The sequence below is a fragment of the Stigmatopora argus genome, chromosome 1, assembly GCF_051989625.1.
Source record: "Stigmatopora argus isolate UIUO_Sarg chromosome 1, RoL_Sarg_1.0, whole genome shotgun sequence".
Taxonomy (NCBI): Eukaryota; Metazoa; Chordata; class Actinopteri; order Syngnathiformes; family Syngnathidae; genus Stigmatopora; species Stigmatopora argus.
Genome location: NC_135387.1, coordinates 27,002,257 through 27,029,207, shown reverse-complemented (window position 1 = coordinate 27,029,207; position 26,951 = coordinate 27,002,257). Strand labels below are relative to the sequence as shown.

At 42.0% G+C, this 26,951-nt stretch overlaps 1 protein-coding gene across 2 annotated transcripts in view; it reads left to right on the top strand.

Moving 5' to 3' along the window:
- The first annotated feature begins 2,102 nt into the window (after positions 1-2,102).
- The window catches only part of bsna (bassoon presynaptic cytomatrix protein a), a 50,591-nt gene continuing 25,742 nt past the window's right edge, over positions 2,103-26,951 (top strand). For both annotated transcript variants that reach the window (XM_077613523.1, XM_077613512.1), the window contains exons 1-3: positions 2,103-2,488; positions 8,504-9,119; positions 17,742-19,649. In XM_077613523.1, the coding sequence (XP_077469649.1) occupies positions 2,334-2,488; positions 8,504-9,119; positions 17,742-19,649 (2,679 nt within the window). In that variant the 5' untranslated portion in view covers positions 2,103-2,333. The remainder of the gene's footprint in view (positions 2,489-8,503; positions 9,120-17,741; positions 19,650-26,951) is intronic.

Here is a 26,951-nt window from a genome sequence, read left to right as displayed (position 1 = left end):
CTTGACATGCACGAAACGCTATAATGCAAGACAATAAGTTCATTTATTTCAAAATAGAGAAAACATAAACAGATAGAATTTATTTTGAAGTCTATGAATAAAATTCAAGAAAAATAAATAACCATATCTTGCATAAAACGTGAAAAAACTCGCTCAGGCTGCCGCCATCTTAATTAGAAGGAACAAACTAGACCACTACGGACACACAGACTTATTTTTTACATTTGTCTACGTGCAGGCAACACCCTTTGGGAATGTGGAATCCAGCAGATGATCCTTTGGATTCATACAATATCTCAGAAATAGCATGTGCGATGATTTTTTAAAAAGATTTTCCCTTCAAAGTAACACATTTGTACTCCCTATTAAAACCATGAATATGGAGGTGAAAATTGGGAATCGGGGGGGCTTATATGCGAGAAATTGTAACATTCAATGATTATAAGCCAATTTTAGGGTATGGTTTATATGCTGAGGCGGGCAATATGCATCAATTTTGCATCACTTGTTTTTTGTTGTTGTTTTTCACTTCAATTTTTGGGTACTTACAGATCTGGTAAATTTTTGATTTTTGATTTCTTATTGATTTTGGATTGGATTGGATAACTTTATTCATCCCGTATTCGGGAAATGTCATTGTGACAGTAGCAAGAAGGGGGGAATGCAGATACAGAAAAAAAGACACAGTTACAAGTTAGACAGTACAGTCGCAAAGGCCGCAGAACAACAAAGCAAAAGCACAAAGTACAAAGCAAAGCAAAGTAAATGGGATCATTAAGAATCACCAAATCAGATCATTAAGACAGAAAAGCTGCAAAAACACAAAACGAACAAGAGTGGACGGAGCTACCGCCACCGGCTGCCACTTGAACGGCGCCATCTTGGTTGCGGTAGCAAAAACGGATACAGACTCAAGAAAAAGACATTGTAAAGTTGGATAAAACTGGAACCACACACAGGAAGTCTTCCACAAGATGGAGAACTTCTGCAGACTGTGACTGAGGTAGAGAATATGCAGAGTCACTCTTCCAAGCTTATCCGCACAGTTCCTCAGTAGTCTGGAGCTGAAGACAAAAGTAGCAGAGTAGAGCCCCTTGACTCCGTTGCTGGTAAGCACCGACAGCTCTTCCATCTTATCCCATGATGGAATGGTTGGTCTGAAGCGTTGCTTCTTCTCCCGGCACTTTTGTCCAGCTCCTAATTTCTAGCGGCATTGAGGTGTTGCTCCTTCTGCTGCGTATTGTAACAGCTAGTCCCATGTGTATGACAGCGTAGGCATGGCTGAATGGTTCCAACAAAAGAAGTAGCAGAAAGCAGAAAGAAGCCAGGCTAACAAAACAAAGAAAGTTGTAAAAACATTAAAGTAAAAAGTACAAAGTAAAGTAAAAAGGAATGTATTAAGAAATATTACAATGTAATTAAAAAAAGATAGAAGAGCTGTAAAACACGAAAAACAAATAAGAGTGGACAGAGCTACTGCCACTGGCTTCTGCGTGATGGCGGCATTTTGAGGGTCTTATTGTTCGTTAGTCAGTTCTTACTGATTTTAGGGCATTTCCACGTGACTTCCTGTTGTTTTGGGGGCATTTTAAGGTTCCTTATGAAGTCTTTGGCTGCAGTTGAAGCCACCTGTTTTGACGGCAGGGGGCAAATTAACCAATAGGAAATTGAGGAAAGTGAAGTAGTGGATGACACAACTCTCAAACTTCTGGTTTTGCGGCACCCTTGTTGGGCACTACATTCCCTTTTGGGAAAAAAATTGACTTTTAAATGCTGCCCTATGTGAGTAAATATGTGCCGTGTTCCATTTGTACATTTTTCTATCACAAATAAGGGGAATTGCAATCATTAATAAGGGGAACAATTGGCCGAGGTTGACAGGTATGTGTCCCCCCCAAACTGGGATAGGTTCCAGCACCCCTTGTGGTTGATAAGCGCTCGAAAAAAATGAATGAATGGATTTTTTTCTCCCCCTTACCCTGTCTAGCTTGAATGTAAAGTTCAATCGCAGTCCGATTGCCCCCTCTAGTGGCGTTTAGAGGTACTGTTCCCTCAGCCGGGGTAGGCCCAAGCGCGCTCCCGTCACACGTCAGAACCCAGCCTACTTGGTGCTGAGGCTGAGGGAGAGGAGGAGGAGGAGGATGACGGCGATGGCGGTGTTACGAGAAGAACGCTGAGTTCACTCATCCCTCCTTGATTCATCCCCCCTTTCCTTTTCTTTTTTTTTTTAACCATCCAGTCGGGGAGTCCAATCCAAAAGAGCGTCATCGCGACAAAAGGGGAGAGGAGAGTGGCGCATATCCCCCCCTCGCGTCTCCTGAGCCGAGATCGGGATGGGGAACGAAGCGAGCATGGAGGGCGGCGGGCTGCCCGGAGAGGCCGGGACCATGGCTTCCGCCATGCCCGCTGGACAGCACGTCAAGCCCGTCAACGGCTCGGCTGCCGGCGGAGGGATGGCACTCGGAGGCCCCGGGATGGGAGTGACGAGGTAAGGGGGTAGCGCTTATCCCCCGCTCCGCTACGCTTCCCGGTTTTTTTTTGGGGGGGGGGGGGGGGGGTGCAACTGGAAACAGGGGAATGCATGTCATTGGACGGCTGCCAAAACTCATTCAAAGCTCCGATTTGACACCGAATGGAAGCGGTTACCATGGTAGTCGTCACCCAAACATGACGATCTGCCGCACCGGTCGTGCTCGTTTAGGATTTGCCCTCTCGCGTGGTGGTGGACCCGCAGGGAGAAGGCGTGCAAGCGTGCACGCGCACGCCGTCGTCTTCAAAAGCATGCTCGTGTTAAGCGATCCGAAGTCCGATCGGTTTTGATTCAATATATGAATCGAAATGGATTGGACGTCCGTCGCCGTCAAAGGAAGGCTAAAGAGCAAAGTGGCCATCATGCTGGAGTGGCCCCTCCCCTTTTGGTTTCTCGTTTGCAATGCCTGCACCCCCTCCCCCCTGTTTTTTTTTTTTTTTACGGTGGCCTCCATTGCTTCTGCTTGTTCTTTGCATCCATCTGCCAGTTTGACGTGCTCGTGAAATTGGACCGCGGGGCAGAAAGAGAAGAAGCAAGTGTGTAATTGCGCCGTACTTTCCCACGCGAATCCGTTCGGACATTTCTCAAAGCGCCGGTCCTCATTAGGGTTCACGGGTGAGCTGCCCAGCCTGGAAAAAGTGGACACTTTGACAGCCGCCGCGGTCAGATTTTGACAGGAAAAGGCGGAAGAAGCTGAATCTCAAAATTCTAGGCTAAATTGAGCGTGAACGGTTCTAGGTCTCCTCGTGCCCCACGATTGGCCGGTCGTCGAACCAGGGCGTGCCTCGCCTGGTGCCCGTAGATCGCTGGGGTAGGCTCCAGCACCCCCCGCGAGCCTTGTCAGGAGAAGCGGTTGGGAAAATGAATGGACGAATGATTTCATTGCCACGAGCAGGGCTCTGCTGTGATTGGCCTACGGGATGATGGAAGTGACTTGGACATTGTCTGTTTTGTGTTATGTAACACTTTGCTTGCTTGCACTTAATAGCATAATAGAAGCTTTGCACATGACAGGGAAATTTGGCCTCATTGTTTAGTTGTCAAAAAAATCCACAGGATTGGGTATGATGCTTGACTATGTCGTTTAAACCTGTGGTGACAAACATGTGGCCAGCGGGCTAGAAGTGATCCGCTAGGGGGTCCGTTCTGGTCCGTGTGCGGTCGATTGTTCGCCGCTCTTTTGGTTGCCGGTCTTTTGGTTGCCGGTCTTTTGGTCGCTGGTCTTTTGGTCACGGCCTTTTGGTCGCCCGGACCGCGACAACGGGCGACCAAAAGACCGGCGACCAAAAGACCGACGACCAAAAGAGCGGCGACAAAACAAGGTAAAACAACTCGGTCTACGCATCAATAAAAGCCAACAATGGCCATGAGCAGTTTCACTGAGCCGACGTGTGAGTGTATGAGTTTGTATGTACATGCGTTGTCCCTTTAAGAAGCGACATCAGTCAGGGTCTTAACAAGTTCTCCAACAAAAAACAATAAAAGTCCGGGAAATTTGGAGCTTTTCTTTAGCCTAATAATTAATAGGGTATTAAGTATGAATAGATAGTAATTCACAGTTTGTATTTAGGGAATTTGAGCAATGATTTAAATGGTAATTATCAATAACCTTCCGGGCGACCAAAACACCGGCGACCAAAAGATCGGCCACCAAAAGACCGGCGACCAATCAACCGTGTACCGTTCTGGTCCGCGGGATTGTTTTTATTCATACTGTATGTACAGCATTTCTAAGTGTTTTCAGTTTTTTGACAAGAGTGCCGCAAAATCAGAAGTTTGTGAGTTGTTTGATGGAGTTAAGGCAGTATTGGACTTTGCTCGATTTCCTATCCGCTATCCCACACGTGTCAAAGTGGCGGCCCGGGGGCCAAATCTGGTCCGCCACATCATTTTGTGTGGCCCGGGAAAGTAAATAATGAGTGCCGACTTTCTGTTTTAGAATCAAATTAAAATATAGATGTATATTACATTTCCTGATTTTCCCCCTTTTAAATCAATAATTGTAATTCTCTAATCCATATTTTTCTGTTTTTTTAGTTCAAAAATCATTTTGTAAAATCTAAAAATATATTTAAAAAAAGCTAAAATAAACATTGTTTTAGATCCATAAAAAAACTGAATATTCAGGGCTTTTAATCCAGTGCTTTAAATAAATTTATATAAAAAAAATCTAAATATTATATCTAAAATGGTCCGGCCCACATGAAATCGAGTTGACATTAACACGGCCCGCGAACCAACCCGAGTCTGACACCCTTGCGCTATCCCATTCGTTAATTCGCTCCCTGCCGTCAAAATGATGCCTTCAATAGCAGCTAATGAGTTAACAAAGAACGTTAAAATGCCCCAAAACAAACGGGAACTAACATGGATAATGACAACGGGACAGAAGCATCCCGGAAAGTCCCTCAAAATCAATAGGAAATGATTCAAAATTTACCAGAAGTTACCCTGTAAGTACCCTAAAATGGAATAGATTTAAAAATAGAAGTGATGCAAAATTAACTCATTGCTTGCTATTGAAAATGATAGATGTCCAATTCACTTAAATTGACGATAGAAGCTCATCTTCCAATGGCAAAGGCGGTCGGTAATTTTACTTTTTGCACTTAAAATAAACTGCCAGCTAATTGGCATTAATGTGGCACGCCAACCAAACTGAGTTCGACACCCCTGATCTGAACACTCCACCTTGACTATCCAAAAAATACATAAAATCCCCCTTTTAGTTTATTCAGAACGAGTATGAGCTGCATAAACCTACTTTGTGTGTTCACTTCTTTTAATGTAGTTGAGAAAAAAAGGCTTTAAAATCTAAAAAAATAATAATAACTGTATTCATTTTATGCTAACTGTTCTTAATGTAATATCCAACCTTTCAGCAGCATTTTGAGTGTGCTACGTTGTTCCATTAAACCTAGTTGTTGTCGATCCGCATGTGTAAGGAGAATGCGCACGTGCCGTAGTAGCCTCAATTCCTCCCCGGCGGTTGACAGCCAATCATAAGCGGGCCGTAAAAGGCTCCACCCCCCTGTACTGTACAGGCCTTGTGCAGTCTAAAGTGCAAAAGACAGTGAGGCGGGATGGATGAAGACATAAAGACAGCCAAGAGGGTCAAAGCGGAAAAAATGGGGTCAGATTACACAATGTACAAGTGTCTCATGGGGAGAAAACATTTTTAAAAAAGGAAGACAGAAAAGGCCAAACATTCACAACAATTGGAAATACAGTCGTAGCTCTACTTACGAAATAAATTGGTTCCAGAACTTTTTTCGTAATTGAAAATTTCGTAAGTAGAGGTGTACTTTATATGTAAATTCTCTCATTCGTTCCACGGTCCTCACACGACGACCAACTAAACCCTTTAAAATTGGTCAAATAGTCCCAATTTTATGTGAAAGATGTGAGGAAACACAAAAATGAGAGAAAATTATAAGGAAATAATTTATTAGTGTCTTAAAATAAATAAAGCATATGAAAATGTGCCCTGCACATCTGAAATAGTTCCCTTCGCGGCCATTATTATGGGAGACGTAAAACCTGTGTTTGTCCGCCAGATGGCGGCAAGAGCCTGTTCTACCAGGGCCGAAAGCCGTCCATTTTGTACTACATTTTAGACTTTTAGGTGTGCCCAAAGTGTGTGTATATCATGTAGTTTTTAAAACAAAAAAAGAACTAACTGTAACTTCTAACTGCGACTTATATATGTATTTATTTTTCCTCTTTATTGTGCATTGTTTGACCTGATACACTTAAAAATCTTGATTTTGCCATTTAAAAATGTATAAAAACAAGTAATTTAGCTGCTATTGTCGACGACAATTCCATTTTGACTGATAGTGATCAATCTTCTTATTTCACTGCCAGCCCTCCCAGATCAAAATTATTGGATGCCTGTCACTGCTAATAAGTTAATCACTGTGGGCTTTGTTTTATTTTATTCATTTAAATTTCCAAAATAGCGTTGAGCAATTGAGTGTGTCTGCATCGTAACCCAAGTTCATTTAAATTTGTTTATGTTATGTTACGAGCGCGTTGCCGTGCCAAAAAAAGTACACATTCTGTATTGTGGGATTATATTCCCACAGTGTACCACAGGGTACTCGAACGTTTCATCGGAAGACGTTTGGTCGACCGGACGTTTGGTCGACCGGACGTTTGGTAGGACGGACGTTTGGTAGAACAGACGTTTGGTAGAACAGACATTTGGTCGCCGGGTCGTTACTGATGAAACCAGCTCTCAAATTATAATCATGAGAGAGAGTGAGTTTAATATCTAAATATCTAATATCAAAATATCAACAGTAAGCGAACCCGGCGACCAAACGTCCGTTCTACCAAACGTCCGTTCTACTAAACGTCTGTTCTACCAAATGTCCGTTCGACCAAACGTCCGGTCGACCAAACGTCCGGGGACCAAACGTCTTTCGACGAAACGTCCGGTCACGGTACCACAGTCACTCGATGAATCAAATGCTGCAGCATGCTTGAAAAAAATATATTCAAGCAGCTGCAGCACCACTAAAGCAGATAAACATCTTTCTCATTGCCTCCCTGATTTTCTACGCACAGCAAAAGAGAGCATGGTTTACGTTGCGCACACTGAATTTCTCGCCGCCTACTCAATACGGGAAGAGCTGTGAGCGGAAGCTTTTCCCCGAACAATAACAAAAGAATGACAGACATGACTACAGTTACCTTAAGACATATTTTTTTAGACACCGCTCTAAAACAAAATTTACTTTACAGGATTTTGAATGACATGATGACATGACTGGAAAGCAGTTTGTCTCCTTCATCTCATTTGGTATCCTCATTAGAGTCGCTGGGGGTGCTGGAGCCAATCCCAGCTGTCTCCGGGCCCGTGTGCGGTCGATTGGTCGATGGTCTTTTGGTCGCCGTCTTTTGGTCGCGGTCTTTTCGTCGCCCCGACCAAAAGACCGGCGACCAAAAGACCGACGACCAAAAGACCGGCGACAAAACAAGGTAAAACAAGACTGTCTACGCATCAATAAATGCCAACAATGGCCATGAGCAGTTTCACTGAGCCCACGTGTGAGTGTATAACAGTTTGTATGTACATGCGTTGTCCCTTTAAGAAGCTACGTCAGTCAGGGTCTTAACAAGTTCTCCAACAAAAAACAATAAAAGTCCGGGATATTTTGAGCTTTTCTTTAGCCTAATAATTACTAGGGCATTAAGTATGACTAAATAGTAATTTGCAGTTTGTATTTAGGGAATTTGAGCGACGATTTAAATGGTAATTATCAATAACCTTCCGGGCGACCAAAAGACCGGCAACCAAAAGATCGGCGACCAATCGACCGTGTACCCTCCAGGCCAGAGGCGGGAGACACCTTGATCGGTGGCCAGCCAATCGCAGGGCACAAGGAGACAGACAACCAATCACTCGTAGCTAGTGGCAATTTAGAGTGTCCAATCAGCCTACCATGCATGTTTACCGGAGTACCCGGAGGAAACCCACGCAGGCCCGGGGAGAACATGCAAACTCCATACTGGTGGACCGACCTGGACTTGAACCCAGAACCCCAGAGCTGTGAGGCCAACACTGAAATTTAGGTCGTTGATAGAAGCAAGAACACAAAATTCACTATTTTATGTTAAGTAGTTGATTGCAAAGTTAATACAACCCTGACAAAAGCTGCCATATCTAGTGTTTTGCATCACCTCCATTAATCGGAGAAACATCTCATTTGAATTACTAACACGTTTCTGAATGATGCCGGCATCAATTTTTTTCCATGCTTCATGAATAAATTGTTTTAAAGTCTTTTTGGGGTTTTTTGTATCAGATGGAGAGTGACGCTTATGAATTCCCCACAGGTGTTCAATTGGGTTCAGATCAGGGAATGTACAAAAACACATTGTACTGGCGAAGTTATTTTACTATACATTTTCGCAATCACCAAAAAGTCATTTGTCTCATTTTTTCTTCTTCTTCTTCTCTTCCAGAGGACCAATGGGTCCGAGGGCTAGCCCCACGCCCGCCATGCAACAGGGAGTCCATAGCGGGGGAGGGATGGGAGGCATGGGAAGTGGAATGGGCGCGGGAACGGGAGGCGGAATGGGAAGAGGAATGCCTACTGGAGGTGGAATGGGAAGAGGAATGCCCCCTGGAGGTGGGATGGGCTCTCGGAGCGGCGAGCCCTACCGCCTGGCCACGCACGAGACTCCGACCACACCCCGTCAAATGGCGTCCGGCCAGCAGAGTCAAGCACCCGGTCACGGGATGAGTCACGGTCCTGCTGGCATCGGCGGCATGGGAGCCCAGGTGGGACAGAGTCCCGGCCAGCACGCCTCCCGCCGAAACCTCCAAGTCGACTTTAACAGTTCGGGCAGCTCCAGGACGGGCCGATCTCCGTCTGTGTCGCCGGACCGCGGCGTGACGCCCACCTCGCCCTACTCGGTGCCACAGATCGCCCCCATGCCAAAGAGCAAACTCTGTCCGGTGTGCAAAACCACCGAGCTCGCCAATCCTCCGGCCGTGCCCAACTACAACACATGTACCCAGTGTCGGGCCACTGTGTGCAATCAGTGCGGATTCAACCCCAACCCGCACCTCACTGAGGTAAGTCGCTCTAATTTGTACATGTGTCAAAGTGGCGGCCCGGGGGCCGAATCTGGCCCGCCGCATCATTTTGTGTGGCCCGGGAAAGTAAATCCTGAGGGCCGACTTTCTGTTTTAGGATCAAATTAAAATGAAAAGTATAGATGTATATAAAATTTCCTGATTTTCCCCCTTTTAAATCAATAATTGTAATTTTTTAATCCATTTTTTCTGTGTTTTTAGTTCAAAAATCATTTTGTAAAATCTAAATATATATATAAAAAAAGCTAAAATAAACATTGTTTTAGATTTATAAACAACTGAATATTCAGGGCTTTAAATCCAGTTCTTTTAATCCATTTATTTAAAAAAATCTAAATATTATAACTAAAATGGTCCGTCCCACTTGAAATCAAGTTGATGTTAAAGCATCCCGCGAACCAACCCGAGTCTGACACCATTGACCTAGGGGCAATTTCGAGTGTCCAATCAGCCTACCATACATGTTTTGGGGATTGTGGGAGGAAACCCGAGTACTGTGAGAAAACCCACGCAGGAGAACTTGCAAACTCCACACAGGTGGACCGACTTGGTATCGAACCCAGGACCTCAGAGCTGTGAGGCTGATGCGCTAACCACTGATCCGCCGAGCCAACCCTCATCTTATCATGTAGTGTCATATTATGTAATATAATAGAGGTCTTCCTCCTTAATTCTGCATAGAAGTACAGTAATCCCTCAAATATCACGGCTTCATCTATTGCGGTTTCATGATATCAAGCTTTTTTTCTGGGGGAATTTTGGGTTATTACATTTTTTTTTGTAAGTTCATAAAAATGTGAAAATCCACACTGAAATTTGCAAGCAGAAGCCACTCCCCCGTCCTCCACTTGCTACTAAAACTCAGCAGTGAATTAAAAAAATATATATGTATTTTTCTTTTTAAAGTTCATAAAAATTTGAAAATCCACACAAAAGTAGAAAAAAATTTTTTAAATGGTATAATATAATAATATTTTTTTTGGTTAATTAATTTTTTTTGTAGGTTCATAAAAATGTGAAAATCCATGCGGAAATTCGCAAGCAGAAGCCACTCCCCCATCCTCCACTTGCCACTAGGAGTCCACTAAAGTAGATTTTTTTTTAATAAATATATTTATATATATTTTTTTTAGATAGGGGTGACCCTACTTTGCGGTTTTTCCTTCATCGCGGCCATGTCTGGTCTACATTAACCGCGATAATCAAGGGATTACTGTAATACAGTATATCATAACGTATCATATGTTATCATGTTTTATCAGATCGCATCAAACCTTCTTATTTCTCAGCTTATCATGTAGCGTCATATCATATAATAGACGTCTTCCTCCTTTAAAAGCATCACCGGTTAGCAGATTTGTCACTACCTGGCGGATGAAGAAACTGGGTTTGGTCTTTTACGACTTGTTAAACTGAACGTTAGATGGCGCGTTTAGGGTCTGGAAAGTTTGGGAAAATTCCAAATCGCGTTACTTTGGTAGAAAAACGTTACACAGCCGTGATTATTTGCTAAAATGCCAAATGATGGCTTTCATCTTCAGTCCGCGATCGGCACACGTTGACTTAAACCTATAGGAGTCACTACATTAACACTTATTGGAAACTCCACCCCCACCCGTCCCTCAAGTATAAGGGTTCTCCCTATTATTAATCTCTCACCCCTTTTCCTTCCACTTATCTTTAACACCTTGGCTTCTTCAAGCTTTCAAACTGTCCTTAAGCGCTGTGCCCGAGGAGGGTAAGAAAGATTTATCTTTCCTCCCACATGGAGAGGATCAGGTCTATTCTGGGGGAAAAAAATCAAGCCAAATTATAGGTAAGGGAATGCTTTACGGCACAGGTGTCAAAGTGGCGGGGGTTGGGCTTAGCGACAGCGACAGTTACAACGCCAATGAAATGCTCAATCTCACTTGTAGTCAATAGATTTGTTTATTCTCTACTCCATATGTGTCAAAGTGGCGGCCCGGGGGCCAAATCTGGCCCGCCGCATCATTTTGTGTGGCCCGGGAAAGTAAATCATGAGTGCCAACTTTCTGTTTTACGATCAAATTAAAATGAAGAGTATAGATGTATATTAAATTTCCTGATTTTCTCCCTTTTAAATCAATAATTGTAATTTTTTAATCCATTTTTTCTGTGTTTTTAGTTCAAAAATCATTTTGTAAAATCTAAAAAATATATATAAAGAAGCTAAAATAAACAATGTTTTAGATCTATAAAAAAACTGAATATTTGGGGCTTTTAATCCAGTTCTTTTAATCCATTTATTTAAAAAAAAAATCTAAATATTATATCTAAAATGGTCCAGCCTACGTGAAATCGAGTTGATGTTAACCACGGAAAGGGCTTTCATTCATATGGGGAGAATCTGGATGTGGAAAAAAAAATCATTAAAAAAAACGGCGATGCGTACTTTGTCCGACGCACAAACATGCATTGATTGATTCCATCCAAGTGGATGCAGCTGTAGGCCCGACAGCTCAAGCGCTGGAATTCTTAATGAGGCATATTAAATGATGAATGCGCTCTGCTGGGACTCACATGGCCGCATATGCGATGGGGTTGGGCTTAGCGACAGCGACAGCTACCACGCCAATGAAATGCTCAATCTCACTTGTAGTCAATAGATTTGTTTATTCTCTACTCCATATGTGTCAAAGTGGCGGCCTGGGGGCCAAATCTGGCCCGCCGCATCATTTTGTGTGGCCCGGGAAAGTAAATCATGAGTGCCGACTTTCTGTTTTGGGATCAAATTAAAATGAAGAGTATAGATGTATTCAATTTCCTGATTTTCCCCCTTTTTAATTAATAATTGTAATTTTTTGAATCCATTTTTTCTGTGTTTTTAGTTCAAAAATCATTTTATGAAATCTAAAAATATATTTAAAAAAAAGCTAAAATAAACTTTGTTTTAGATCTATAAAAAAACAGAATATTCAGGGCTTTTAATCCAGTTCTTTTAATCAATTTCAAAAAAAAAAATCTAAATATTATATCTAAAATAGTGATCACTATTCTTGACGTTAAAGCGGCCCACGAACCAACCCGAGTCTGACACCCTTGCTCTACTCCATTTACACTTTGTTGAACCCCAATGTCACTTTTGGTGGAAAAGGCCACGCCCACTTTGGGGTAACGGGAGCCCACACTGTAAATTTTGGGAAATTCGAAGCAGGCCAGACGTGTTTTAAAAAAAACTCGATTTATCGATTTAAGGCCAACTTTCATTCATTCACTCATTTTTTTCTACCGCTTATAATCACAAGGATCGTGAGGGGTGCTGGAGCTTATCCCAGCCAACCGCGGGCACCCTGAATCGGTGGCCAACCAATTGCAAGGAGAAAGATAACCATTCACGCTCACTCTCATACAATTTAGCATACAATTAGATTAGCATGCTTGCTTTTGGGATGTCGGAGGAAACCGGAGTACCCGGAGAAAACCCACACATGCTTGGGGAAAACATGCAAAAACCCCGCACAGGAACATCTGACCTTGGAATTGAACACTCGATCTTACTCGTGCGACGCCCACGGGCTAACCACTCCACCACTGGTTTGATTTTCCTCAACTTAGTTATTATTTATACATTCATAATGATAATAATGTTAGAAATAATTGATCAAGGTGTTTATTAATCATTTAAATAACATAATACTTAGTGGTTAATTAACGGCATACTTAAAAAATATATAATTTAGACTACATTTGGCTTATTTTTATGACCTTCTTTAACCTAGAGCACATGTGTCAAAGTGGCGGCCCGGGGGCCAAATCTGGCCCGCCGCATCAATTTGTGTGGCCCGGGAAAGTCAATCATGAGTGTCGACTTTCTGTTTTAGGATCAAATTAAAATGAAGAGTATAGATGTATATTAAATTTCCTGATTTTCCCCCTTTTAAATCAATAATTGTCATTTTTTAATCCATTTTTTTCTGTGTTTTTAGTTTAAAAATCATTTTGTAAAATCTATAAATATATATAAAAAAATCTAAAATAAACATTGTTTTAGATATATAAAAAACTGAATATTCAGGGATTTTAATCCAGTTCTTTTAACCAATTTATTAAAAAAAATCTAAATATTATATCTAAAATGGTCCGGCCCACATGAAATCGAGTTGACGTTAACGCGGCCCACGAACCAACCCGAGTCTGACACCCCTGACCTAGAGAAATAAAATGCAGGTTTATTTTACAATAATTAAATCTGCAATTGACATTGATGGATTTTGAATTAACGTAAACTGTGGGTGATCATCTTTAAGTACCATGGATAGCGCTAGACGTCCAATCCTTTTTTGAATTCCACAATTAGCTGGAGAATCTTTGCGCTTGGTCGTGGAAAAGTTCCAAGAAGCGAGCGATAGATTATTGATCAATACATATAAGTCAGTAAAGCTCTCCTATTTTTGTCAATATCATATTCGATATCCACAGGGCGAGATTTAAGAATAGACTGCTACAATTGTTACTTTAGTGGTGCATCCTTCTTTCCAATGCTGCGTTTTGTCACCATAGCGACTTTGACGTCGCCAAATGTTGAAGTTCGCATACCCTGAACCACGTTTTGGTTTACATAAGGTAAAAAAATATTTAAATATTGTCATTTTACAATTTAGTTTTGTGTGATTCTGCTTGTTTCTGCAGAAAACTAATTGATTAAACTGTCTATTTTGAATCAGTTGGAACAAAAACCACTATCCAGCCAATCAAAAGGCACAATGAGACAAACAAGCAATCATACTCATACTTAGCGACAATTTAGCCTACAATTAGCTTAGCGGGCATGTTTTTGGGATGTGGAAGGAAACCGGAGTACCCGGAGAAAACCCACGCAAGCCCAGCGAGAACATACAAATTTCTGGGCCACCTAACGGTGTAATTCATCTTAATATAAACTCCCGATATTTTTAGCTGATATTTTTTAACGGGAAATATGTAGGCTGATTATTCATACACCTAACTTTGTCACGTTAAATTTTTTTGTGGAAAATTATTTTGAAAATAGTCTCACAACTGGGTACAATATGATAATTTAAAATAAAATTGTAAGCTTTTTAAACTCTATGTCAAAAGTCATTTTACCCTCGTCTTAGTTTAAAAAATATATATTTTAATAGTTACTATTTGAACATCATGGTCAAATTGTGAACTTATTACAATGAATGTAACTGCGTGACCGGACGTTTCGTCGAAAGACGTTTGGTCCCCGGACGTTTCGTCGTCACGGTGTTTGCACGCTCGCCCCGCCCCCGGATTCGTGTGTGTACATGTTTTTCAACCTCGGCCCGCGGGCCATATACGGCCCGTTAGGCTTTTTAATCCGGCCCACCGCCGGCGTTGTCCAAATTATAGTAAAAATCAATGACCTCATTTATTTCCCTTTGCCCTGCAATACCGCTCATCACTCTCAATTTAAAGACTGCTCTCTTTCGTTGAATAATAATATGCTCTTAATGTTGAATAAGCTGCCATCAATAAAATGCCATTCAAAAAGTTTGCCTACCCCCGGTATAGACAAACTTGCCTCGTTTATACTATTATTGTCCCAAATTAAACACAATCAATAAGCTGCCATCGACTGCGGTAGACTAATAACAGAAATAGCATCTGCACCTCAGTCAACATGAATCGGACGTCTACCGCAGTCAATGGCAGCTTATTGATAATGTGTTTAATTTGGGACAATAATAGTATAAAAGAGGCAAGTTTGTCTATACCAGGGGTAGGCAAACTTTTTGAATGGCAGCTTATTGATAATGTATTTAATTTGGGATAATAATAGTAGAAAAGAGGCAAGTTTGTCTATACCAGGGGTGGGCAAACTTTTTGACTTGCGGGCCAGAATGGATACTAAAATTTGACAGATTTTGGACACGCAATGTCATTTATCAAACCTGGGGATTGAAATATAAGAAAAGACACAATTGAAGGTGAACATTTATTTTCAAATTTACTTTCAACATTAAGAACATATTATTATTCAACGAAAGAGAGCAGTCTTTAAATTGAGAGTAATGAGTGGTATTGCAGGGAAATGAATGAGGTCATTGATTTTTACTATAATTTGGACAACGCCGGCGGCGGGCCAGATTAAAAAGCCTAACGGGCCGTATATGGCCCGCGGGCCGAGGTTGAAAAACATGTACACACGCGAATCCCGCGACGATGAAATGTCCGGTCGACGAAACGTCTTTCGACGAAACGTCCGAGTGCCATGTAACTGAATCTCATTGATAAACTAAATAGTGGGTACTTTTTAATGTAACTGTGATAATATGTGTTTTGCCATAAAATGTTGACAAGATCATTATTGTATGGATTAAACATTACCCTTATTCCCATTTAGAGTGCTAATATCATCAAATGTAAAAGTCTATTGGTTCCCAAATGAATAACCGAGCAACTGCTGGATGCTTTTCATAGATGAAGAGCCAATAAAATGAGATGATTTTCCCAGTGAAGAAAAATATTTATCCTTTATATAAAAACACTGCATTTAAACAGGCATTGGAAACTGTCCAGTATTTTGGCAACAAGATTTCATGTTGTGATTTTTTTCTAAAACACACACCTCATAATATTTGCTGGGAAATTGTGCGATGTTTGTGTCGCAACCATGCAGAGAGACGCTGCTGTGCACAATCTGCTAATCAGTGAGAAAACACTGCACCAATTATTTGAGAGTTCAAGTGCCAGCAAGCTAATCTTTGGCCAAATGCGTATTAAACAACATTTTAGAAAAAAAAACATGCATAATTTGGTCAAATGCGAACAACTTTCTCAGGTCGTTTTATGCTAATCATTTACTATTTTGCTATCGGCTACATGCTAATGACAGTGCGCCACATTCACAATAAATGACATTTTCCTGCGTATTTTATACTCATATACATAAAAACAAAAATCAGGCGATGCTATTTTCTTCTACTTGATGTGTTTTAGAACACAGTTTTAAATACAGTGGGAAAGTATGATTACAAGAGATTTTTTTAAGGGTTAGATGTCTCTGTGGGAAATCCTTCTCTGTTAGCGGAGTGGATAGTCTTTGCGGCAGGCTGGTAATTAATCAGACCTCGACCAGATTAAGCAACTGCTGAGGCAATTCCCTCTGAGGGTTAGTTTTTACTCATCTGCTGCCATCACAGGCTCAATTCTCTTCTCTTTCAAGAATCATATGCATATTTACCGTATTGATCTGAATATAAGACGACACCCTGTTTTTCAAGACTCCATTTTGAGAAAAGACTTTTTCTACACCAAATTAAACTTTTTTCTGTCTAATTTCAATGCAAAAAAACATCTTATATTCAGGCTAGTGCAGGATTAATTTATCCTCTGTACAGTTTATCCTCACCAGGGGTGCTGGAGCACATTCCAGCTAATTTTATGATTTTAGAATGCTCTGTTAGCCTACTAGGCATGTTTTTGGGATGCGGGAGGAAGCTGGAGAACCGGGAAAAAACCCACACAGGCAGGATGGAGAACATGCAAACTCAAACCAGAGCCTGGGATTAGGCCCGCGGTCTCGGAATTGTTTGACGGGCACGCTAACCACTCATCCACCGTGCCGTAAATGTGTACAGAGAATTAAAACAAGACTTTTCGGTGGTTGGAAATGAAAATTCTAAAAGCTTAACTCATTGGCTGCCACTGTGGGGATGGCCGGTCTCCAATGGATTTTGACCGGGAGCGCTGGCAGCGACCATTCGCTGCAAATCTCCAGGCTGTATCTATCCTTTGAGTAGATTACAACTCCTATCAGTTGTTTTAAGTTTTAATTAAATATCACACTGAGAGGATCAGATCGATGAGATAATGAGACACATTGCTCAGTCTGAGGAATCCGGTTTGAGTCCACATTAAAACCATTCACAAATAATAAGCATATTTATAAATGATTCAAAACAGAGCATTATTTTGATTGATTTTGCGGTGATGATAAAACTGTATATACACATTCGATGTAAACCTCCTAAATTGGAGGATGATGATAGAACATAGGGGGGGAGATTCAGCAATGGAGGGGAGGGTGGGTGTCAATGTATGCTTCCGCAATGGATTGTGGGAACAGAAGGGGGTGGGAACGCTGTGAAGAGATTTACAGTGTTGTGCTCAAGCTGCAGAGATGCTAAAATAGCAGTCTTTACGGTAGTTGAGTGTTAGCGGCTGATGCCAAGCTGCGCGAAAAGACGGAACGCCGGCAGAGGAGGTTTTAAAAGCAGCTGTCATCTGAAGGAGAGGTGATGGCGAAGGATCAGGAAGGGTGAGGTTCATCTTACAATCCTTTTCATTATATCTGTTGAGCTGCCTGCCTGTCCATATGGATTTACCTGATATCTGCAACAGTAAAATATCTTCTCAAAGAAATTGGCCATGATCGCTCCGTGCCCCCGCAAGGGCTGAATCTTGAAAATAACGTTGTCAGGAAAGCCCCCCCACCCCCCATTGTAATTAACGGTCGTGTTCGTTGAAGCTGTCCAAATGAAATCTCGCTCTCAATGATTCAAAATTTAACGCAACATGGTTTGTATTGAAACACGAATAACAAATATAAGAACCCAAGTGAAAATATGTTTTTTTCTATTCTGTTTGCAGGTCCAGGAATGGCTTTGTCTCAACTGTCAGATGCAAAGGGCTCTTGGCATTGATATGACCACACCTCGATCAAAGAGTCAACAACAGATCCACTCCCCTTCCCACCAAGCAAAACCTCTGGTCCAGCCTCAGCAGGCGGCCCCCCAGCCAACGCAGCCGGCAAATGCGGTACAGTCTAAACCTCTGGCGCAGAGCCATCCCACTCCGCAACAACAGTCGCAACCACCGCAGACTCAACTTTACGGACAGACTTCCCCTTACCCTCAAACACAGCCATATTCCCAATCCCAAGCATACTCTGAATCCCAGCCATATTCTCAGTCCCAGACCTATCCGCTGTCGCAGCAATATCCCCCAAGCCAGCACTATCCACAGGCCCAGGAGCACCCGCAGTCCCAACAATATCCCCAGTCTCAGCAGTACCCCCTTTCCCAAGCAAATTTGCAGTCAGGGCAGTATCCCCAGTCCCAGCAGTATCCACAGTCCCAACAGTATCCCCAGCCTCAACAATACCCTCATTCTCAGCAGGACCCACACTCTCAGCAATATCCGTCTCAACAGTATCCCCAGGACCGGCAGCAGCCTTACCCCCAGTCTCAATCTGGGCCCCAGGCTCAGCAGCAACCTTACCCGCCATCCCAGTTTGGATCCCAGGTTCAACAGCAGCAGCAACAGCAGCAGCCACCTTATCTCCAGTCTCAGCCTGGACCCCAAAGCCAACAATATCCCCAGACTCAGCAGTATCCCCAGGCTCCACAACAACCTTATTCACGTTCCCAGTTAGGGCCCCACCCACAGCCTCATAGTTCACAAGGCTTACACAGTCACGCACCTCTAAGTGGTCCCCAGAGCCAGACAGGCCCCTCCCACGAGAGCATGAGGTCTGATGCATATTCCCAGAGAGGTCCAAGAACGGGGGTAGGTTCTGCAGGAGGCCCCAACCAACCCGGCGGCCCAAGAATCCCCCACCCCGGCGCCGTACCCCTCCCCGGTTTGGCAAAAGCACCCTCCCAACCTGATTTGGGTCGCGGCTCACCCATGCACCAGAATACGGCACGGCACCACGACCACACCAGAAGTGCCGGCTCCTCGCCAGCTCACAAGCCCCAGGGTCAAGCCCACCCCCCAGCCCAGGATGGACTGACCAAGCTGTTCGGCTTTGGAGCGTCTTTGCTGAACCAGGCAAGTACCTTGATCCATGTCGACCCTTTGCCCACCTCTTCCACTCATCCCAGTCCCGCCAAAGGCAAAGTGGTCTTCAGTAATGCAACCCCTGACACCAAGCAGCCGCAAACTGGGATTTCAGGTGCCAAACCTTTTGGCGTGGGAGCTTCTCACGGTCCGACTCCAACAGCCGGCCCACATGCTCCAGGCCAAATGGGTGTCTCCCACGCACCGAACCAAATGGGCGGCTCTCACGGACCCAACCAAATGGGCGGCTCTCATGGACCCAACCAAATGGGAGGCCCCCATGCACAAAATCAAATGGGTGGCTCCCATGCACTTAACCAAATGGGCAACCCCCCTGCAACCAGTCAAATGGGGGTTCCGCAGACTTCGGGCCAGCTGGTAGGTCCCCACGTGCCAAAGCAACAGCAGCAGACGATACCACCACAGGGAACGCCACACCAGCAGTTGACCTCGCTTCAACAAAAAGATCCACAGCCACCCCAAGGGCAGCAACACCAAAAAACAGCATCCCATGCGAAAAAGGCGGAAACCAAACCGGATCCCGCCACTGCCCCCGCCATGGCGCCGGAACCAATCAAGCTCAAAGTGAACTGTCCTCTGTGCAAAACAGAGCTGAACATCGACAGCTCCGACCCGCCCAATTACAATTCGTGTACGCAGTGCCACACTCAAGTGTGCAACCTGTGCGGCTTCAACCCCACACCACATTTAGTCGAGGTAAGAATCCCATCACGACAATTCCATACAATCTGAACACATTGTCCAACTTGACCGCCCCGTGAGTCGTGGTCGAGGGTGGTTTGCTCTGAGACGGCGTAACGTCTTCGAGGTCTTCGGGGTCTTCGGGGAATACAGCCGGTAATCTGACTGTACCGTGTTATTGCCTCGAGACGGACCAATAGATAATGTACGTGGTTATATTTAGATACTACCGTTGGCTGCTACTATTACTTAGGCCGAGAAAAATTGTGTTTGTGTGCGCCTGTGCATGCGTGTGTACATCTAGAGAACTTAAAAGGGATCGTAGCAACAGCATAGTGCTTTAAGACTAAAATATTCGATACCAAGACTTGGCCAAAAACAGATATTTCCGAAACCAAGGTGAGATTGGAATCAGACAAGAACATAGAAAAAACACAGACTCGATGACCAGTCTTAGATCGAGAAGAGACCTTCAAAATGAGGATCTGAACGTCGAGACCAATCAAATCTACTCGATCTAGTCATCAATGCTGGACCAGATTTTTTGTGGCTAGGAGAGGTTTCTAAAAAAAATGCACATTCCAACAAGCATCTTGCTGTACACAACACTGATAAAATACGTCGTGAATGTAAGGTCTACATATATAGTTGAATATAGATATATTTAATATATAGATGACTGTCAGTTTCCAAAAGACAAAAATACTGTGTGACAGAGAAACACGAAGAGTTGCACTCCATTTCTTAATAATTCATGGAAGTTTTTAAAATATATATAGAGGGAAAGATTAAATATGCAAACTGCGCTAGTGTAGCCTGAAATAGAAAAGTGACGAGTCATCGTCTTGTTGGTTCAATTTTTCCAGATCTTGTGTCTTAGTTTTACCGTTTTAGGGAAAAAAATTACACCAAAAATTATTTCCGACTAACTTCAATCATGGGATAAATTGGGAGGATATTAATGGAAGGACGGCAGTAATTGATTAGACATGCTACAGAAGCAGGTGTTGGTGGGTATTGACTGAATGAGGCCATTTGGTGTTGGAACTCTTGAGACTGGTCTGAGTCCTGAAACCACAAATGGACTGTCTTAGTCTTGTGTCCGTCTCGACTTTATTTGGTTCTTAGTCTGTGACACAGGATTTTCTGTTAACACCATGACTTAGACTTCATAATACGATTTTAAGAACAACAAATATGGCAACAAAATATCGATTCTTTGATGGGGATGCGGAAATTGCTGATTTGAGGGTCTTTGATTGAGGTTGGATCAGGTTTAAGAGCAACTTACTTCAAGCAATTAAACAAAAATACAGACATTCTGAAGTTTGTTACTATTTTTAGCTAACACATAAATATTTGAATGAAAGTGCCTTTAAAAAAATAGAATATCTAAAAAAAATGACAGTTATTTTCCATTTTGATTGATTTGCCGGATTGTTTTAAGGCACAAAACCAGCTAAAAATCTTCTAAATTATAAAACGATGTCACTTACCTTAACAATATAAAGTCGTTCTCATCCAAGTTTTATCACCAAGAAACAAATAAACCCCCCAAAATTATTCCAAAACCAAATTTTTCACACTGACCTAATGTCACCAAATATTGATTTGGAGGAATTTATGACTTTCCCACGGCACACCTGACATCGACTGTTGGGAAAAACAATCTTAAACAATCAATCCAGAACAATCTATCACCAAACCCCTTTTAGATCATTTGATATCGAAATAATATAGTTAGTATCTTCAACATTAAGGAAGAAACCAGTTCCAAGTTTACTGGAGAAATAGCAGAAGCTCCTAATGGACAAAAGCATCGCTCCACTACTTCAGGACATCTTGAAGTCATTAATAATACAACAGCTTCACATCCTTTTTTTTCATCCCCCTTAAACTTGCTTTTTAACTGAAATCAAACTTTTTTCTTGTTGTAAAATTACCGGAGCTTGATCAAAGTGCTGTACTACTGAGAAAAACAAACTGAATATGAAATACAACGAGGCAGCTCGGCAGTTCTGGGGTCGTGGGTTCGATCCCAGGTGGGTCCTCATTATGTAATATTTGCATGTTCTCCTTGGGCTTGTGTGGGTTTTCTCCGGGTGCTCCAGTTTCCTCCCTTGTTCAAAAAATAGGCATGGCAAGCTAGCTGGTTGAACACTCTAAATTGCCCCTAGCTATGATTGGTTGTCCATCTCCGCGTGCCCTGCGATTGGCCGGCCACCCACTCAGGAGGTCCCCTGGTGCCCATAGTTGGCTGGGATAGGCTCCAGCACCCCCGTGGTGGCAAGTAAGTCAACTTTTTGGGCCAAAAGGAACAGCCCATATTATTTGAGTATAATGCGCACCCGTTTATAACGTGCACCCATAATTTGTGACTAGTTATATATATATATATATATATATATATATATATATATATATATATATATATATATATATATATATATATATATATATATATACATATATACACATATATATATACATATACATATATATACACATATATATATATACATATATATATATATACATATATATATATATACACATATATATACACACACATATATATATATACATATATATATACACATATATACATATACAGTGGTACCTCGTCATACGACCGTTCGTCATACGGAATGCTCGTCTTACGGGGGAAATTTCGATCGAATAATTCGCCCGTGATGCGGTCAAAATTTCGTTATGCGACCAAGCCAGGTGGCCATGGCATTTTTTTTTGCATATCTTTCGTGTACGTATAACAATATTTACGAGCACCGGATGAGCTATTCAGACCAGGAAACGCACAACGCCCATGCGCGGGGAAAAGAGGGCTTTCTGGGTAATGAAGTATACTCGTGCTCGCAACAGCATCCCCGGTAGCAACTCTATCATAGGCGCCGCTCGAGGGGATGCGAACACAGATGCTACAAGCTAAAAGGAGCCGCTAGCCAGCGCCCCCGAAGCTCCCATGAGCAGCGGGGCGATCGCTGATAAAAGACTCTGCTCGTTGGCTGCTCATAAGAACATCGGGGGCACTGGCTCGCAACAGCATCCCCGGTAGCAACTCTATCATAGTCGCCGTTCGAGGGGATGCGAACACAGATGCTACAAGCTAAAATGAGCCGCTAGCCAGCGCCCCGAAAGCTCCCATGAGCAGCGGGGCGATCGCTGATAAAAGACTCTGCTCGTTGGCAAGTGGTCGTGCGTTCTCCGATTGTGAGGACATTTGTGTGCATCATTTTCGGAATATTTTGAAGGGAATAGTACGACAGCAAACAGCCCATGGATAGCGAACGTGAGGGTAGAGTGTTTGTTCTGTTTACGAGTGCGTCGTGTTGAAAACAAACCGAAGCCCCCCGCCCCTTTTGTGCGTCTCTCTCTCCCCTCGGCGAAATCCGCCCAATTTTAGTTAGATTAAACACTTTATTTCTATTAAACCACTCGTTATTTATTACTTTGTCAATATATGGCGAATTATAAGAAATAAAACATTTTTTTCAATCCAATATCCTGTTTTTGGTGTTTTTTTCAGAGAGTTGGAACGAATTAATTTGTTTCCCATTCATTTCAATGGGAAACTTTACCTCGAGTTACGAGAAACTTGTCATACGAGCTCAGTCCCGGAACGGATTAAGATCGTATGTCGAGGTACCACTGTATATACACATATATATACATATATATATATACACATATATATACACACATATATATATATATATACACATATATATATATATATATATATATATATATATATATATATATATATATATATATATATATATATATACATACATTTTTATAGATATGATAGTGCTCCCCAGGTGGACTCGTTTCCTGGAAAAACTTTTTATGAAAAAAAATTACTACCCTATTACCCTATAAAAATGCCAAAGGCTATTTGGAAAGGATTGCCTTTTGTAAAAGAAGGTAAATTATCGCCATTTGGCGGACAAAGACCGGTCTTACGTCTCCCAATATACATAAGGGCTGCAGAGGGGATTTTTTTCACTGGTAGAGGGCAGTGTTTCACTGGGATTCGTGTATAACGCGCACCCGAAATGTGCTTCTGTTTTTTTGGTACAAAAAATATACTCGAATAAATCCGATAGTTGGCCCACCAACCAAACGGAGTTGGAAATCCATGATGTAGAGCACATGTGTCAAAGTGGCGGCCCGGGGGCCAAATCTGGCCCGCCACATCATTTTGTGTGGCCCGGGAAAGTAAATCATGAGTGCCGACTTTCTGTTTTAGGATCAAGTTCAAATGAAGAGTATAGATATATATTAAATTTCCTGATTTTCCCCCTTTTAAATCAATAATTGTAATTTTTTAATCATTTTTTCTGTTTTTAGTTCAAAAATCATTTTGTAAAATCTAAAAATATAAAAAAAAAAAAGCTAAAATAAACATTGTTTTAGATCTATAAAAAACTGAATATTCAGGGCTTTTAATCCAGTTATTCTAATCCATTTATATAAAAAAAAATGTTAATATTATATCTAAAATGGTCCGGCCCATGTGAAATCAAGTTGACACCCCTGATGTAGAGTGACAACTGTATTGGAAAATGACAAAAGCGAAATAATAAGTGACATCTTGATGGGAAAGTGTTTGCAAATGTCTCCATTAAAGTAAAACAGGCCTCTATTTTTTAGCAAGCTGTTTGCTATGTCTTCTATTAAGTTTTCATCGAATGCATTACCACAATTTGGACCGACTGACTGTCCGTGTGTTGGCTCCGTCAATTCGAGCAATGACGTCGACACTAGCGAAGAATGAAAATAAAAGCTAACAGAACATGAAAAGCGAATCACGGCAAGCTGCTAAACTGAGGCTTGAGCTTCCTGCCACGCTATATTTAGGCACATCGACACACTTCTCCCACGGCACTGCTCAAAAGAACATATTCTTGGGTGTGCATGTCATCTCACTCCATTATTTTAGAGCTGTCAGGGGCAGACACAACTCTTTGTTATTGTCCCAAACGGTTTATTTTTAAACCAAACAACAATAAGAATCATTGATGAACTCATTGTGCGTCACCACAAGTGAATATTTTGATCACAAATGTCAAACTCAAGGCCTGGGGACAATTCGAACATCATTTTATGTAGTCCGCAAAAGCTTTTGACGTCAAATACCCAAATTGCGGGTTGTTATCGCTTTGAAAAAAAACATTGCTCTGACTAAAAGACAGGAGGCGGAGCTGGAAGTGGCCGAGATGAAGATGCTGATTTTCTCCTGACAAGTAACTGGCTTGGATAAGAGTTGAAATGAGAAAACTAATCGGACAGCGAAGGCTAGATGTCTTGGAGACATGACTAGAGAGAAAAACAATATACTATGGACAAAAGTATTACAGTACTGTGTAAATGTGTACATTTTAGTTGTATTACTTTATCCTTAACTTTGATTTAATGGGTTTGCTATTTGCTGCTTTGCTCCTTCATGGCCTGGACAAGTGATAGACACATGAGTTTAACGACGACTACTACTATGACTACCACTATGACTACTACTATGAGTACTACTATGACTACCACTATGACTATTACTATGACTACCACTATGACTACTACTATGACTACTACTATGACTACCACTATGACTACTACTATGACTACCACTATGACTACTACTATGACTACTACTATGACTACCACTATGACTACTACTATGACTACCACTATGACTACTACTATGACTACTACTATGACTACCACTATGACTACTACTATGACTACTACTATGACTACCACTATGACTACTACTATGACTACTACTATGACTACCACTATGACTACCACTATGACTACTACTATGACTACTACTATGACTACCACTATGACTACTACTATGACTACTACTATGACTACTACTATGACTACTACTATGACTACAACTACAACTACTACTGACTCCTACTACTACTACTACTACTACTACTACTACTACTACTACTACTACTACTACTATCACCACTACTGCTACCACTACTTCTATTATAAAGGGGCAACACATGTTAATGAATATATTCATGATTATGAACATATATATGTAAATATTTAAGATTGTAGGCTATTTTCCATCTTTAGTCCCTTGTGTAGGTTGAAGATAAACGATAACACATACTGGACACACACACACACACACATGGAACACACGTAGCACAGTTTTAGACAGCGTTGTGATCGCAATTTTGTTGGTCTAACAGCCAGGCTTTGAAATAATTGGGGGGGGGGGGGGGGTGTCTTATATGCAAGAAATTGTAAAATTCAATGATTTTAAGGGAATTTTGAGGGTGCGGCTTATGTGCGAGTAAATACAGTATATGTATGGACAATTTGAAGTGGCTGACGTTAAAATGTTTCTCAGCTATACCAAAAAAATGGATGGATGAAAATAATGCTCCCCAATTTGGATATTAGTTGGTGGTAAGCGTGGGGTTGATCATGCGTGTGTAGGGTTGTCTGTCCCTGTGTGTGCCTAACGGCTGACTGGCGACCAGTCAAGGGTGTGTTCTGCTGGGATGATGAGCGCTAAGGACCATTTCATCAACACCTGGACACGAAAAAAACGTCAACACGAGACCGCTGAATAGTACTAAATGCACAATGACCCAGATATAGCCTAGCTGCAGCGTTTGCAAAAGCGGGTGTGTGTTTGTGTGTATGTATGTATGTGTGTGTATATGTGTGTGTATATGTGTGTGTGTGGCTGAGAGAGAGCATAGGCAACATGAGTCACATTCATTGGGAAAGGGCAAATGACACTGCATGATGAAGTCAAAAATAAATCATGTCTTCTTTGTCCAATAGAAATCAATCCTTCAATGTATGCATTCCTTGTATTTGAAATTATTTCCACATTTCGTCTTTTGGCTCTTTTTCGTTGCCGTTTAAAAGTACAAGAAGTCCATATTAGAATCACTATTCTTTGAAATTTTAGACAAAAGAGGAGCTGTACTGCTTCCGTCATTTTGACGAGTGTCAAGCCCCCTTCCATTTTATTTTTGGGCTTTTGGGCCTCTTCCTGTCTGACTGCTCACTTGGTAGCCTCAAAGCGAAGTAGCAGAAGCAGTAACGCTTTTACAGCCTTCAAAGTCTTCACTTTGGAACTTCAAAGGCTGCCGTCTCAGCAAGGCTAATACACTTAATACCCAGCAGAGCAAAAACTTCTTCCATCTTTTGACTTCCATCTGCTGGGGCAAAGCCATTTGATAAAGAAACGTCTGATTAGCATTTTTCCAGCCCGTATCTTGCATTTTTGATTGGCCGAATTTTGATTGGCCGAATTTT